General features: G+C 42.1%; 1 protein-coding gene across 1 annotated transcript in view; it reads right to left on the bottom strand.

Annotated features, from left to right (window-relative positions):
• Positions 1-1,337: 1,337 nt before the first annotated feature.
• The window catches only part of Cow (Proteoglycan Cow), a 711,953-nt gene continuing 698,387 nt past the window's right edge, over positions 1,338-14,903 (bottom strand). Inside the window, exons 9-11 of the mRNA XM_065232724.1 lie at positions 13,902-14,291; positions 13,700-13,840; positions 1,338-2,517 (exon numbers count right to left, since the gene is read on the bottom strand). Coding sequence (XP_065088796.1) covers positions 2,405-2,517; positions 13,700-13,840; positions 13,902-14,291 — 644 coding nt within the window. The 3' untranslated portion in view covers positions 1,338-2,404. The remainder of the gene's footprint in view (positions 2,518-13,699; positions 13,841-13,901; positions 14,292-14,903) is intronic.

The following is a 14,903-nucleotide window of genomic DNA, read 5'->3' as shown; positions in this document are numbered from 1 at the left end:
GCATGTTTGATTCAGCTTTGATTCTACTGCAGCCCACGGTGTACACTATAGGAGGTGAGATATTCCGGAAAATGACATTTGCGCGATGACGTCATTGCTATCCATCTCGTAAACAAGCGCGAGAGAAAGCAGTCTATGAGCGAAGTTAGTGTTTTCAATGCAATTTGCTTTATTTTATTGCTTTTATTGTGGATAATATAGTGGCTTGTGTTTTCTTCATTTAGTTAAAATACTGTACGGCTGGTGTTTATGATGCGTGATGTTAGAAATTAAAACGAGAAGCATTCTGAGCTAACGATTTTCTTTCTAGAGAGCAACACGAGGATGCCTTCTCTGGCTTTAATATTTGATTTGATCTGATGAAAGTCATTCAAATTCATTGGCCAAACCCAGACATACCCCGGATTCCACCAGGGAAGTGGCTATACCCGGAGATAATCCGAGATCCACCGGGGAAGTGCCCAGAATATGACTCGAATTAAAACCTATCATGTGACACATCATATCACATGAGAATTCAAAAACAAAGTCAGCCTTCGTTTCGACCACTCCGTATTCAACAAAATATCTTTCAGCCTGTAATCTTGCTCGGAGAAATGTTCCGAGCAGATTTTCAAATGTTGTTGCGTATTTAAATTTCTACCGCAGGCTTCCAACCACAAAACTTTCAAACTTTCCTCACGCGGAAACCAAAAATACTTTAATTGTATCGAACACAGTTTATTCCCTTCGTAATTACTGCAGTTAATTACAGCACACTTCACCATTTTCAACAAATTAAACTCGCACTGCACGGCATAAAATCTATAGTGTACACCGTGTCGCACTACACAATTCGCGTTGCTACGGTTCGCGCTGTTGAAAGATAGCAATGACGTCATTTGTTTACATCCGAACCAGATGTTTACTGTCGGTAGTAGCCTGCCTTGTTATGTATGCCGTGCTGCAGCCTAGCATCGTCATTTCTACTAGCTTTGCGTTTTTTTTGTTTGTTTTCTACGAAAAATGAGAGAATCGATGATCCAAGAAAGCGACGTTTAGTTTGACAGATGTGAGTGCGAACCAAACCGTCACAACGGAATTTACTATTGGGTTTAACAGTGTTAGTGGTGGTGGTGGTGGTAATTATGGTGTGTTGGTGGTAGCTAGTGTTTACAGATCACAAATTGTGTTACCCCTCGCTTTTTTTTCTTCATCTAATTTTCGAACATTCAAAGCGCAGTGCATGTTTGGTTTGAATTAAGTGGCTGACTTGTTTATGTTTGGTTCTCATTTGACGTACTTTTGCTGCTTAAACGTTAGTATAAATACTGATGGCCTACTACAATTAGTGAAAGTTTTTAATTTGGTTTGCGACTTTTCTCTTATCTTTTTATTTGCTAGTAGTAGTTGAAACTGTATCTTTACTTGCAAAAATAAGGCTTTTTACAACAATATTCTTACTTTTGTTTCCTTCACTTATAATAGAGTGTATTCTTTCTTACTTAATACGGTAACACATCAACATAAATGTTTATTTACGGCTGACAAATTAAAGGAAGTGATTCATTCATGTTTTGGACATTGTATATTTAATGCAAAAGGAAATAAACTCATGGTTTATTTAGCTAGCCAACTTCGTTCATACCTCAGAAGATCGTAAGTTAGTTTTTTTTTGGGATTTATTGCAATGGGTTCATTAGTCAAAGCCTGCCTCAGAAGGCTGTGGCTATTGGAAATTTCAAGGCTACCCTGAAGGACTCGATCGATTTATTTATAGGTAAAATCGTAGCCTTCCTCACGATTACATCCAAATCTACTAAGTACTGTTAGAGGTATCATTTCTTGATTGACAAACTTCTATTCAAATTCTTCCTTCAAACTTATGGACGACAATGATCTACCTTAATTATCCTCTCCATTTTTTGTTTTTTTTTTCACAATCAATTTTATCCAAAAATCACAAACTTAATAACAGTTAAGATTCACGACGCTAATGAAGGACGGGGAATTTCTAGTGTTTTCCTTTTATCGTTAAATTTTTACGCTTCAGCTCCACTTTCATATACGGGAAATGACAAGTAAGATTCATTACAAGTTAACAAATTTCCGGGAAACAAAAGACGAAAAATGGAAATGCAAAGTTTTGGATGGAAAATATCTCAATCAACAAAGTTTGAGATTGAAGATGCTTCAGCAGCAAATTATGACAATGACAACAACAACAACAACAACTAAAATCAGTGGATTCAAATGAAACCAGAAACTCTTCGCACCGAACCAACTTGAAAGAAAACGAAAAACAGCAATACCCATGGAAAGGACGGGATGATGGAAATCAAAACTTTTTCTTTAGGATTTTCCCTCTACAAAAACAAAATCTGGGAGGAAAACGAGACATTTCAACGCCTCCTTGGTTCACGCTTTAGAAAACTAACAAACGATCGGCACTACCCTCTTGGCTGTCATCGTCGTCTTCGGAATCTTCGGCGTCCTCGTCGTCTGTGTTGAGCGTGTTGGCATTGTTGATAATCTCGTCTGCAATGGAGTGAAAGGTATACAATAAATTTGAGATTAGTTTTTGGAGACATAACAACCGACGAAGTTTGACAGTTTATAATTTATTCTGTTTATTTTTTGTAACTGATAAGAAAAGAATACGAGCATAAGCAAGCGGAAGGCATTAAACCATTGTTGATGGTTTGTTAATTGTGTTTTGAGCGTTCTTCCCTTCAGAGGAATTTCTAGCTGCTTCTGCGTGGGTGGGTGTTTTTACTGAAACGATAGATCCGTTTCTATGGAAAGCAACCAGAATCTTAGGCAATTAGGAAACCATTCCCATATTGACATCTAGATTAGTATAATGGTGCAAGCCGATGTCGAACCAGAAAAATTTGGTTGTGTTGGTTTGGTAACGAATTCAGCATGCTCTATGTTGGAATTGTTTCGGTTGAAATTTCATGGAGACGCTTGGTTGTTTATACATTTTATATTTGGCTTATTCCAGCTCAAGTGTATGCATGCATACACCACCTGAGGTCGAAGTCATCGATTTCAACCAAATTGCTAAAGTTCCTATTTTGATATTCTAAGAAAACGCCTTTTTTGGGTTTGTCTTAAATCCTTGCTTCCCTCTGGGCTTCAACTCTGAAATTTTGAGATCTTTAGAAATTATAATAAAAGATAAATGTCAGTGACACATTTGATCGCGATCAGCTCGCGAGCTGATGAAAAGATCAGAACTTGCGTTCACGCTGAATGGGCTACAACATGGTGAGTTGACAACCTGGAAGGAGCGGAATACCTATCTCTGGTCCTTATCACGCCTCCCCGAGTCATATGATAACAAAAGACTACCAGCTGTTAGTGTTGTATCAGCACTGCATGTGCGTGCGTAGCAGCGAAGCTGCTTTCGGCTCGATAAGAGCAATCAATAAACGAAAGCTCAGTTTCAGTTTGAGCGTGCAATAGAGTACATCCTCGGTGTAATACCTCTGCCATCCGATACCTCTTATAACATAAGTTATTTCAGTGGCGAACGAGGTGAAAAAAGTTAAAGTTTAATTCGCGAGTTTCATTATTATTTTAGAGCCGTGGTTTAGTGTATCGAAAAAGTGGCTGCAGTTTGCCGCAGGTGCGATTAAAACACAACGGCCAACAGATCACCTCAAGTTTGGTTGGTCACCGTCGGTGGTTATTGGTTTAATTTGATTTCCGCTTTGCGTTGTAGTTTTGCACTATAGAAGTTTAAAAAATTATTGAAAACGGTTGCTTGAATAAGTGTTAAAAAACATAAACCACGTGAGAGTGATTCTAATGATCATCTGTTTGGTCATAGCGTGAAAGCCCCGGTGATAGCAACCACCATTGTCTGCTTTCTTATAGAAAGGCTTTGTGACCCGTGTGAACGACCGATAATAAAAAAAAACGGCCGGAGGTCAGTTCAGGTCAACAGTGTGCATTGTAAGATAGGCGATAGTGCGAAAGTTTTTTTTTTACTGCTGCTTCAACGCTGCTGAGAAGGATCTGCTGTACCGTGTGTGGTAAGGTTGGAAGAAATTGTTTTATCGCTGTCTGGTAATTCGTCGTTCTGCTATCAGCATCATGTCGTTGGTGAATAGTATTGAACCTTACATTCCCGGTACTATTCCATTTGCTCAGTACATGGAACAGCTGAATTGGATCCTAGTTCATCAGAAGATCCCAGCTGATGAGCATAAGGCAACATTCCTTGCTTCATGTGGAACGGAGATTTATTCTGAACTGAAACTGTTGTTTCCGGGTAGAGTCTCGCAGAGTCAGCATTAAAAGATCTGATGGATTCGCTTAAAAAGTGTTACGACAAAAGTGAGAGCGACCTGGTGCAACGAGTTAAGTTCTACGCTCGTTCTCAAAGGCCAACGAGAGATCGGTGGATTTCGTGCTGTCGGTTAAGCAACTCGCTGAGTTTTGCAACTTTGGGACCTTCAAGTAGTAAGTAAACAACTCCAGGAGCAGCTGCTGGACGAAGACGAGTTAACTTTAGCGAAGGCGGAGAAAATTATTTTAAACCGCGAACAGGCCGTGGAGCGAGTAACCTTTATCAACGAGGAGCCAGCCAGGATTAGTGTGGTGGAGCGTCTTGGGACCAAACAAGTTGGGTTTCAGCGCCAACCAACACCTACATTGTCGCACGGTCGTGTTAGAAGTCGTGAACGCCGTAGCTATCGAAACAGTGGGAGTCGCAGCCGTAGTAGGAGCCTTTCTACACCAAGGAAAGGAGGAAGGAAGGTTTATTTCTGCAACTACTGCCGCAGAAAGGGACATACGCACAAGTATTGTTTTGATTTAAAACACCAAAAGCCATCGATCAAGTCAGTCGCCGTTGTATCGAAAAAGCCAGATCTATCGGAGAGGTTGAGAAGAGCTGCAAAATCGGACTCAGAAGAAGAAATGGATGTCTTGGTGATTTCCACCACTCAACGCTCCAGCGCCCCATGCCTCATCGAGACCCGTGTCGATAATACATTTCTGCAGATGGAGATAGACAGTGGATCTGCTGTATCCGTGGTCAGCAAGCAAACATATAGTGAATGTTTTAAGTACAAGCCGTTGTCGAAGTGCAATTTGAAGCTGGCGGTCGTCGATGGTGCCCGTTTGACGGTTACAGGTCAGATAATGGTTACAGTGGAAATCAATGCACGGAGCGAGAAAGTATCGTTAGTGGTGTTGGAGAGCGGGATTCATTCCGAGGTCAATTGATGGTGAACTATACAAGCGTTTCGAAGGAGGACAGAGTTGTGGAAGACATCAAGAGCAAGTATCCTCTAGTCTTTGACAACGATTTTTCTGTTCCTATAACGGGGTTTGAAGCAGATTTGATACTCAAGGAAGATAAACCGATTTTTAGACGAGCTTATGAGGTTCCCTATCGGTTACGTGACCAGGTTGTCGAGCATATTGACTCACTGGAGCAAGATGGTGTTATCACTCCAATTGAAGCAAGTGAGTTGGCTTCACCTGTGATCATTGTTGTTAAGAAGGACAAGGGCATCATAATGGTAGTTGACTGTAAGGTTTCCATCAATAAGCTCATTGTACCTAATACGAATCCGTTGCCTGTTCCTCAAGACTTGTTTGCTTCATTGTCTGGTTCAAAGATCTTTTGTTCTCTTGATTTAGCAGGTACATATACCCAGTTGCGTCTTTCCAAAAGGTCTAGGAAGTTTATGATAATCAATACAATTAAGGGTCTTTATTCGTACAACCGTTTGCCTCAGGGAGCATCTAGCAGTGCCTCCATTTTTCAAAAAGTGATGGATCAAGTTTTGAAATGTTTGGACGGTGTTTTTTGCTATTTAGAAGACGTTCTGATAGCAGGAGAGGATTTTAAAGATTGTAAGAGGAAACTTTATTTGGTTTTGGAACGTTTGGCCAAGTTCAACATTAAAGTTCATTTAAAAAAATGCAAATTTTTTGTTTCCAGTTTGCCTTATTTGGGACATGTGTTAACAGAGAAAGGTTTGTTGCCTTGTCCTGGGAAAGTTGAGACGATTCGCAGAGCTAAAGCTCCGAATAACGTCACGCAGCTGAAGGCATTTTTAGGTTTAATCAACTACTATGGTCGATTCATTCCCAACTTATCCTCTCGCCTCAATCCACTATACAGTTTGTTGAGGAAAAACACAAAATTCGTTTGGTGTAATGAATGTGGCAAAGTATTTGATGACTGCAAAAAAGTGTTTCGCAAACCAAACTTTTTGGAATTTTATGATCCTGACAAACCCCGATTGTTGTTATATTGGATGCCTGTGGGTACGGTTTAGGAGGAGTCATAGCGCACGTTGTCGGTAAAGAAGAAAAGCCAATAAGCTTCACTTCATTTTCGCTTAATGATGCGCAGAAATCGTATCCAATTTTGCATTTAAAGGCACTTGCAGTGGTTAGTACAATAAAAAAGTTCCATAAGTTTTTGTATGGAAAGAGATTTACTATTTACACTAACCACAAGCCCCTAATTGGTATTTTTGGAAAAGATGGCAAGAATTCAATTTTTGTGACGCGTTTGCAAAGATACATTTTGGAGTTATCGATCTACGATTTTGATATCATCTATCGACCATCATCAAAAATGGGTAATGCTGATTACTGTTCTCGTTTTCCGTTACCACAAGAAGTTCCACGTGTTTTACAAAGGGAATATATCAAAACAATCAATATCTCTGGTGAAATACCATTGGACTATACAAGGATTGCGAAGGAAACACAAAACGACGGGTTTCTTCAACAAGTTTTGTCGTTTATGAGGAACGGTTGGCCCAATTAACTTCAAAGGAGTTTTAGGGATGTTTTCTCGCACCATCAAAATTTAGAAGAGCTTGATGGATGTTTGATATTCCAGGATCGTATAGTCATTCCTGCAAAGCTTCAGGATTTAGTTTTAAAACTGCTTCACAGAAATCATTCTGGCACCAGCAAATTCAAGCAGTTAGCCAGAAGTTCGGTATACTGGTTTGGAATAAACAGTGATATTGAAAATTTTGCTAAACATTGCAGAGTTTGTAGCCAAATGTCTGTTGTTCCCAAGAAATCAGTGCAAACTACGAGTTGGATACCAACCAGCCGCCCATTCAGTAGGATTCATGCAGATTTTTTCTATTTTCAGCAAAAGGTTTTTCTTGTCATAGTTGACAGTATTCGAGGTGGTTAGAAGTCGATTACATGAAATACGGTACGGATTCTATGAAGGTTAAAAGCAAGTTTATGGTTTTTTTTTGCAAGGTTTGGTCTTCCAGATGTCATTGTGACAGATGGGGGTCCTCCGTTTAACTCCAAAAATCTTGTTTTTTTTTTTTTTTTTTTTTTTTATTTTTATAGTCACTTTAACACTCTTGAGTCATTCGTGACTTGTCCGGGGGTGAGATTTGAACTCGTGACTTTGGCGTGAGAGGTATGGATGTTAACCACTACACCGGGGTCGCCCCCGAATAAATATCTTGTTGACTTTTTCAACCAACACGGTATTCAGGTCATGAAAAGTCCACCGTATCACCTCTCGAGTAATGGCCAAGCTGAACGAATGGTTCGTGTGGCCAAGGAAGTTTTGAAAAAGTTTTTGCTTGATCCTGATGTAAAAGATATGGGTATTGAAGATCAAATTTCTTATTTCTTGTTTAATTATCGCAATACTTGTACAGAGGACTCTAAGTTTCCTTCTGAAAAACTTTTCAATTTTCGACCGAAAGCGATACTAGATCTAGTCAACTCAAAGAGTAGTTTTAAGAAACATTTGACGACTCGCAGTCTACAAAAAGGTTGACAAGTTGGATTGCTGCAACTACCGCGCGATCACACTGCTGAGTGCTGCTTGCAAGGTACTCTCTCAAATTCTATGCCACGACCTGCAATACCAGGCGGGATTGATGCTGCCTTTTCGCGATTCGGCAGGTTGTGCAGAAATGCCGCGAATACAACGTGCCCACACATCGATTTCAAATGCGCATACGACACAGTCGATCGAGATCAGCTATGGCAGATTGGTCAAGGTGACGATGGATCGAGTGATGTGCGTTGTTCGAGTATCGGGGACACTCTCGAGTCCCTTTGAATCTCGAAGGGGGCTACGGCAAGGAGATGGACTTTCGTGTCTGCTATTCAGCATCGCGTTAGACAAGATTGGCACGATCTTCAGGAGCTCCAAGTCTTGGGTTCGCCGATGACATCGACATCATGGCACGGAACTTTGAGACGATGGCGGAAACGTACATCAGACTGAAGGCTGAAGCTAGGCGGATTGGACTTGCCATCAACGCTCGGAGACGAAATACCTGAGAGGAAGAGGTTCTAGGGAAGACAATGCTAGCCTCCCACCCCGAGTTCAGATGGACGGTGGCGAAATCGAGGTGGTCGACGAGTTCGTGTATTTGGGCTCACTGGTGACCGCCGAAAATGATACCAGCAGAGAAATTCAAGGACGCATTATGGCAAATAGTGCCTACTTTGGGCTCCGGAGAACGCTCCGGTCGAATAAAATTCGCCTCCGCACGAAGTTGACTATCTACAAGAAGCTGATTAGATCGGTGGTCCTTTATGGCGACGAGACCTGGACTATGCTCGTGGTGTTTTCGAACCGAAGGTGTTGCGTTCCATCTACGGTAGAGTGCAGATGGATGACGGAACGTGGAGGAGGCGAATGAACCACGAATTGTTCCAGCTGCTGGGAGAGCCATCCATCGTCTACATTGCAAAAATTGGATGACTACGGTGGGCTGGGCATGTCGTTAGAATTCCGGGCGATGAGCCAGTGAAAATGGTTCTCAAAGGTGACCCAACAGGAACAAGAAGAGGCACGCAGCGAGCAACGTGGATCGACTAAGTGGAAGGCGTCCTGCGGACCCTTCGCAAACTACGAGGCTGGCGGATCGAGTTTTTCTTGCACATCATCGTTTGCGTAGGGCTGCATTTGTAATATGCATTAAAACAAGCAATGATCACCATCTTAGCACCCCTCGATGGGATTTTGTATGGAAGCGAGCTGTCAATTTTTAGTTTAGTGTCAAACAGTGAAGTTATTACTATGCTCTAAATCTTGATTTAAAATCGAGATGAAAGTCTATGGGTTCGAAAAAAAAGTATCGTTGCACTCAGAAAACGAAGCTCTTTCAGACAAGGGGCAAGACAGCTCCTAATCATGAGCAATTTCAGAGTTGGTTTTGAGGCACCTCGAGTAACTCACATTGCTCTGTGAGCAAGATCGCTGTCATTTGCTTTCTCACTTTTCACATCACAGTAACATTTGAAGGTGCACCTTAATGCGATTGCTGCAACTACCGCGCGATCACACTGCTGAGTGCTGCTTACAAGATACTCTCCCAAATTATATGCCGCCACCTGCAATACCACGCGAGATTGATGGGTGCCCGCGCTACACCGGACCGAATTTTCGCGATTCAGGAGGTTATGCGGAAATGCCGCGAATATAACGTGACCGCACATTATTTGTTCATCGATTTCAAATCCGCATACGACACAGTCGATCGAGATCAGCTATGGAAGATTGGTTAAGGTGACGATGGATCGAGTGATGTGCGTTGTTCGAGTATCGGGGACACTCTCGAGTCCCTTTGAATCTCGAAGGGGGCTACGGCAAGGAGATGGACTTTCGTGCCTGCTATCCAACATCGAGTTCGAGTATCGGGGACACTCTCGAGTCCCTTTGAATCTCGAAGGGGGCTACGGCATGGAGATGGACTTTCGTGCCTGCTATTCAACATCGCGTTAGAGTTGGGATAGACACAATTGGTACGATCTTCAGGAAGTCCATCCAGCTTCTTGGCTTCGCCGATGACATTGACATCATGGCACGGAATTTTGAGACGATGGCGGAAACGTACATCAGACTGAAGGCTGAAGCTAGGCGGATTGGACTTGCCATCAACGCATCGAAGACGAAATACATGAGAGGAAGAGGTCATAGGGAAGACAATGCTAGCCTCCTAGTTCAGAAGGACGGTGGCGAAATCGAGGTGTGAGGTGGAGTGCAGATGGATGACGGAACGTGGAGGAGGCGAATGAACGAATTGTTCCAGCTGCCGGGAGAGCCATCCATCGTCTACATTGCAAAAATTGGACGACTACGGTGGGCTGGGCATGTCGTTAGAATTCCGGGCGATGAGCCAGTGAAAATGGTTCTCAAAAGCGACCCAACAGGAACAAGAATATGCACGCAGCGAGCAAGGTGGATCGACCAAGTGGAAGGCGACCTGCGGACCCTTCGCAAACTACGAGGCTGGCGAAGTGTGGCCATGGATCGAGTTTTTCCTGCATATCATCGTTTGGGTAGGGCTGCATTTGTAATATGCATTAAAACAAGCAATGATCACCATCTTAGCGCCCCTCGATGGGACTTTGTATGGGAGTGAGCTGTCAATTTTTAGTTTAATGTCAAACAGTGAAGTTATTACTATGCTCTAAATCTTCATTTAAAATCGAGATGAAAGTCTATGGGTTCGAAAAAAAAGTATCGTTGCACTCAGAAAACGAAGCTCTTTCAGACAAGGGGCAAGACAGCTCCTAATCATGAGCAATTTCAGAGTTGGTTTTGAGGCACCTCGAGTAACTCACATTGCTCTGTGAGCAAGATCGCTGTCATTTGCTTTCTCACTTTTCACATCACAGCAACATTTGAAGGTGCACCTTAATGCGAAGCCGAAAAGCTGCTGTCACATAAAACAACAATTAAAGCGGAACTCGGGACACTTAAATCACAAACGAAGTGACAGACGACTAACTGGCGAAGAAGTCAATTAAAGTAATGTGGTTCACTGTAATAGAATTTTCTTAGAAGCTTGTGCCATCATCCACCAGATGGGATACTATTTTTGTTTTGGTTTTGAACAAAGTAGATTTTGTGTACAATGATTCTTTGACAGTGTGCAAAGAGTGCGTATCATTTTGTCATTTTTTTTATGCATTTCAGTTTTGAGTAGAGTGAAAGAGATAGAACCAAAACATTCTAGTACATTTGGTGAAAATGCTAGTTCAATCCAGTAGTAGTGTTGCCATGTGGTACAATCCAGTAGTAGTGGTGTTGCCATGTGGTACACTGAAAAATTGCAATAGCAGTTTAGTCACCAAAGTTTTCGAGCCGCTCCGTCTGTCACTTCGTTTGTGCTTAAATCATCTAAGTTTAAAAACCTTCGTTCGACCCTTACCAACCGTGAACGTGAAAGGAACCTGTTGCAACCATACACTTACGACGGTCGAATGCTTATCTGCACACTTAGAAAAAATTATGTAAAATTAGGTGCTCTGAGACTGACATATGCGAGCGTCAATTTTGACATAAAATTGAGTAATAATAGACACGAAATTCAGCTCAAGCAAACATACTTTTCGTCGAGTACCGAACTTTTCAGTTTCGGAGCATTTAATTTTACATGACATGTTTGTTTACGTCTCTCCTTTATGTCAAAGATGGATTCCGTCACGTGTAAAATTAGGTATTTCTAAGTGTGTGGTTGATGTGGTAGAAAAACCCGATCTGCCTGACCAAATACTTAAAATCGATACTCGTCGAAGCAATCTCCTCCCATCGCTTGACAAACTGCCGTTGGATGGAACTGTGAATCGAGCTCTGAATTACAACGGCGGGGGACGTGATCCGGTCCCGTTTTTGCTATACACCACCGAGATATTGCTGCGGCCGTCGACCGAAATCTTCCGGAGCAAGTCGACAAAGAGGATTTGTGCTTCGTCTTCCTGACGGGTTTTCACTTTGGTTTCGTCCAGTAGATCGTTAATGGGTTTGAAATTCAAACGAGGATCGCACTCACTGGAAACAACAGCTACATCATCGTCATCCTCCTCTTCAGCTTAGGCAGTGGCAGCGGCTGCACTGATGCTTTGACTGAACATTCCATTGGGTAATGGTTTGTAGCGTTGCCTTCGGAGCTGGATTTGGGTGTTAATCGGTTGTTGCCCCACCGGGAGATATTTTCTATACCGGAAACTGTAGCGGCGGGTGCCGTTGGAGGGGCCATAGTTGAAATATTACTCACTATACTCTATGTTTGCCATGGTGCCAACGGGAATGTTATTCGAAAGGGGATCGGAGCTAGTTATTACCACATTGACTGGTGATGCCTTTTCCAATAGGACTGCTGTTACGCCTGGAGAAATCTAAGATGATGGATTCGCTGCATTATAGGTGGAATTTCAGATGTTTAGAAGAATATTGAAGTACTTTATTGATCAGAGATGATCCTTTCGGAGTGACGACTGAGACTGGTTGCTGAGGAGGAAGAACAACCCTTAAAGCTGGTTGGAAGTGTGGGTTGTTATTGGTAGCAAGCAGGCACCGACACAGGTTCTTCCATAATATTCCAGTTATTTGAAAGGATCAGAATACACTTGGGATTACTTTATGTTTATTTACTAACAAAACTGACGTCTAATATGAGACGTATATGCTTAAAAAGAGTAAACGAAGTAGGCAGAGAAAATATTGAGATCCTTTGAGTTACTCGCGAGTTACTCGCTGCAAAAAAGGAACTCAGAGTAAACCTGTCTCACCCCTTGCTTTCAGATGATGTATGCAAACCGATATTTTTTTCAAAATTGAATAACCTAATTAGTTCTGTTTCCGTATCGTACGTTAGTTTGATTTTATCCAGTGGCGTCACCTTAACCATAACCTACATGTACACTAACTCTCAAAACGTAAACAATCATCAACATATTGCTTGTAAAAGACAGCTATCGAGTAAACAAGTAGATTATATGCTACGCCAATGGGCATCATGCTGCTAAAAATCAATATCAATACCTACAAAATGCTGATTTTCACTAGCCACCTGATCAGCTCACATAGTTCCAATATCAATGTCATACAACTCAATGTCAGTGCGCTAATGACATTGACATCGTGATGGGACCTACTGATACTGATATTCAATGTTCTTAAGCAAATATTTCTGATTTACGCCAGCTAATCGAGTACTGATTTTTAGAAGGTAAGATTTTAAATTGTCCCATTAGTGATATTAATATTTGGGTTCCTTAGTCAAATCCGTACCATCCGATATCATGCTTGCTACGAATATCAGTTTCAGAAGTGACATTCAGTGCTGCAGCAATATCTAATGTCAATTGACATTGTTGACAGCACGCATCATGTTTGTTTCATAGCACAAATCAGCAAGCCGAGAAAAACGCGTTTTAGGTTTGCTTTGCACCATTGCTTCTTATGTGATGAGACAACTAGTTTGGATGTTTTCCAGACTTTCTTAGAACAAAGTTTCTGTGTTCATCCAGTATTATGAAAAGATAGAAGATCATTAGTTATTATTTCCACTAACAAACTCAGTTTCAACAAAAACGTAAATGGGACCGACTTGCGATGAGCGGAAGATTACTTACACAGAAACTTTCAAGAGAAGTAGGACGACCCCCCAAAAGACTCTTTGAAGTTCTCCAAGTTTCTTTTGGCTTCTTGTACCAAATTCCAAGGGAAGTTCTTTCAAAGTTCCCCTGAAAATTGCTTTCGACTTTTCTCGTAAGTTTCTTCCAGCATACTCCAATAGTTTCTACCTGCTCCTCTGCATAATTTCTTCAAACTTGCTCAAGCAGAGTCGTTTTTACTACGTGCAATCAATCGCGAGATAGAGCTTCTCTCTTACGTGCTGATTCTAACTGCCCGGATGGTACCTATACTAATTTTAGTAAATATAAAACTACTCACCGCAGTTGGGTTTTCCACGGGTGCGCGTATTGGCGAACTCAACGCCGTGTTCATCCACACACCAGCACACTCCTACGGCCTGGTGACACTGCGTAGGTTTGTAGAATCCTTGACTGTCGCAGTCCGGTGCATATCCTGAACCTGGAACGCCATTAAAAAAAAATATCACAATGCCTTCCTTCCAGGATCCGATCGAACCTACCATTCAAATCATTACCCAAGCGCCTTCGGACGGCAGCGCACGGCCGGTCGGTCTTCTCGAAGCAACGGCACCACTCGCGCGGATCGATCGTATTGTCCTGATCCAGATCGCACGTGTCGATGAACGGTTTGATGCAGCGTTCGTTCTGATCGTGTTCCAAATCGTACAACTCCTGCGACGACAGTTCACCGTCGTTGTTTAGATCCAGGTGGCCGAACATCCAGCGGGCTTCCAGTTTGCATGCGGCCGGGAAGTGAACCTTGTTCTTCTGCTGCTGATGCTGGCGGCGCTTCTTGCTGTCGGCCATGATGACCGAGAACCAATCCAGCAGCCGGTTACCGATGGCGGTCAGCTGTTGCGGTTTGCACTCGATGGATTTCATCGGGTAGCCTGTAGATAGATGGAGAAGCAGAAATGAGGTCACACAAGAGTGAGATTTATTATGCTGTGTAGTGTTTGGCAGACATTAATCAAGAAGGAAAGCCCGGTACCGTGTCCGTGTCCGGTATGGGAAGTTAGGAGAGCCAAATTAACACTTGTTGGTTTCTGTGATGCGGCAGCATACTAGACTATATCATATAGTCTATATGTGTGTTATTGTACTGCAGTGAGGAAGGCAATAAATGGTGAACCGCTGAGTGATTATACACTATGACGAGTGTGCATTATTCTACGAGCAGACTTAAAGCTAAACGTTGAATATACTGTTCGAAAATTCTGGATGTGGATGTGTTTATCTTCATAATCGGATCGAAGTGACGGACTTTGGACGCTTGGACAACTGTGATGAAAAAGAAAATTATGTATGCCTAGATAAATGTTTTGAGCCGCTTAACTCACCACAATCTACCTCCATAACAAAAAACCATAATTACGAGGAAAATCTCAATTAAGACACGCTGATTTATTCTTCTTAGTGACAACGCTGGCTTCTGCAGCCATTGGCTATGCTGCAGCAAAAACCTAGCTCCCAAAGACGAAAAATGGAGGAATATGTATAGT

The sequence above is a fragment of the Ochlerotatus camptorhynchus genome, unplaced genomic scaffold (genome assembly GCF_037179485.1).
Source record: "Ochlerotatus camptorhynchus isolate MF236.1 unplaced genomic scaffold, CSIRO-AGI_Acam_v1.1 ptg000371l, whole genome shotgun sequence".
NCBI classification, from domain to species: Eukaryota; Metazoa; Arthropoda; class Insecta; order Diptera; family Culicidae; genus Ochlerotatus; species Ochlerotatus camptorhynchus.
Note: the sequence above shows the minus strand (reverse complement) of the source record. Positions and strands in the feature narration are given on the sequence as shown.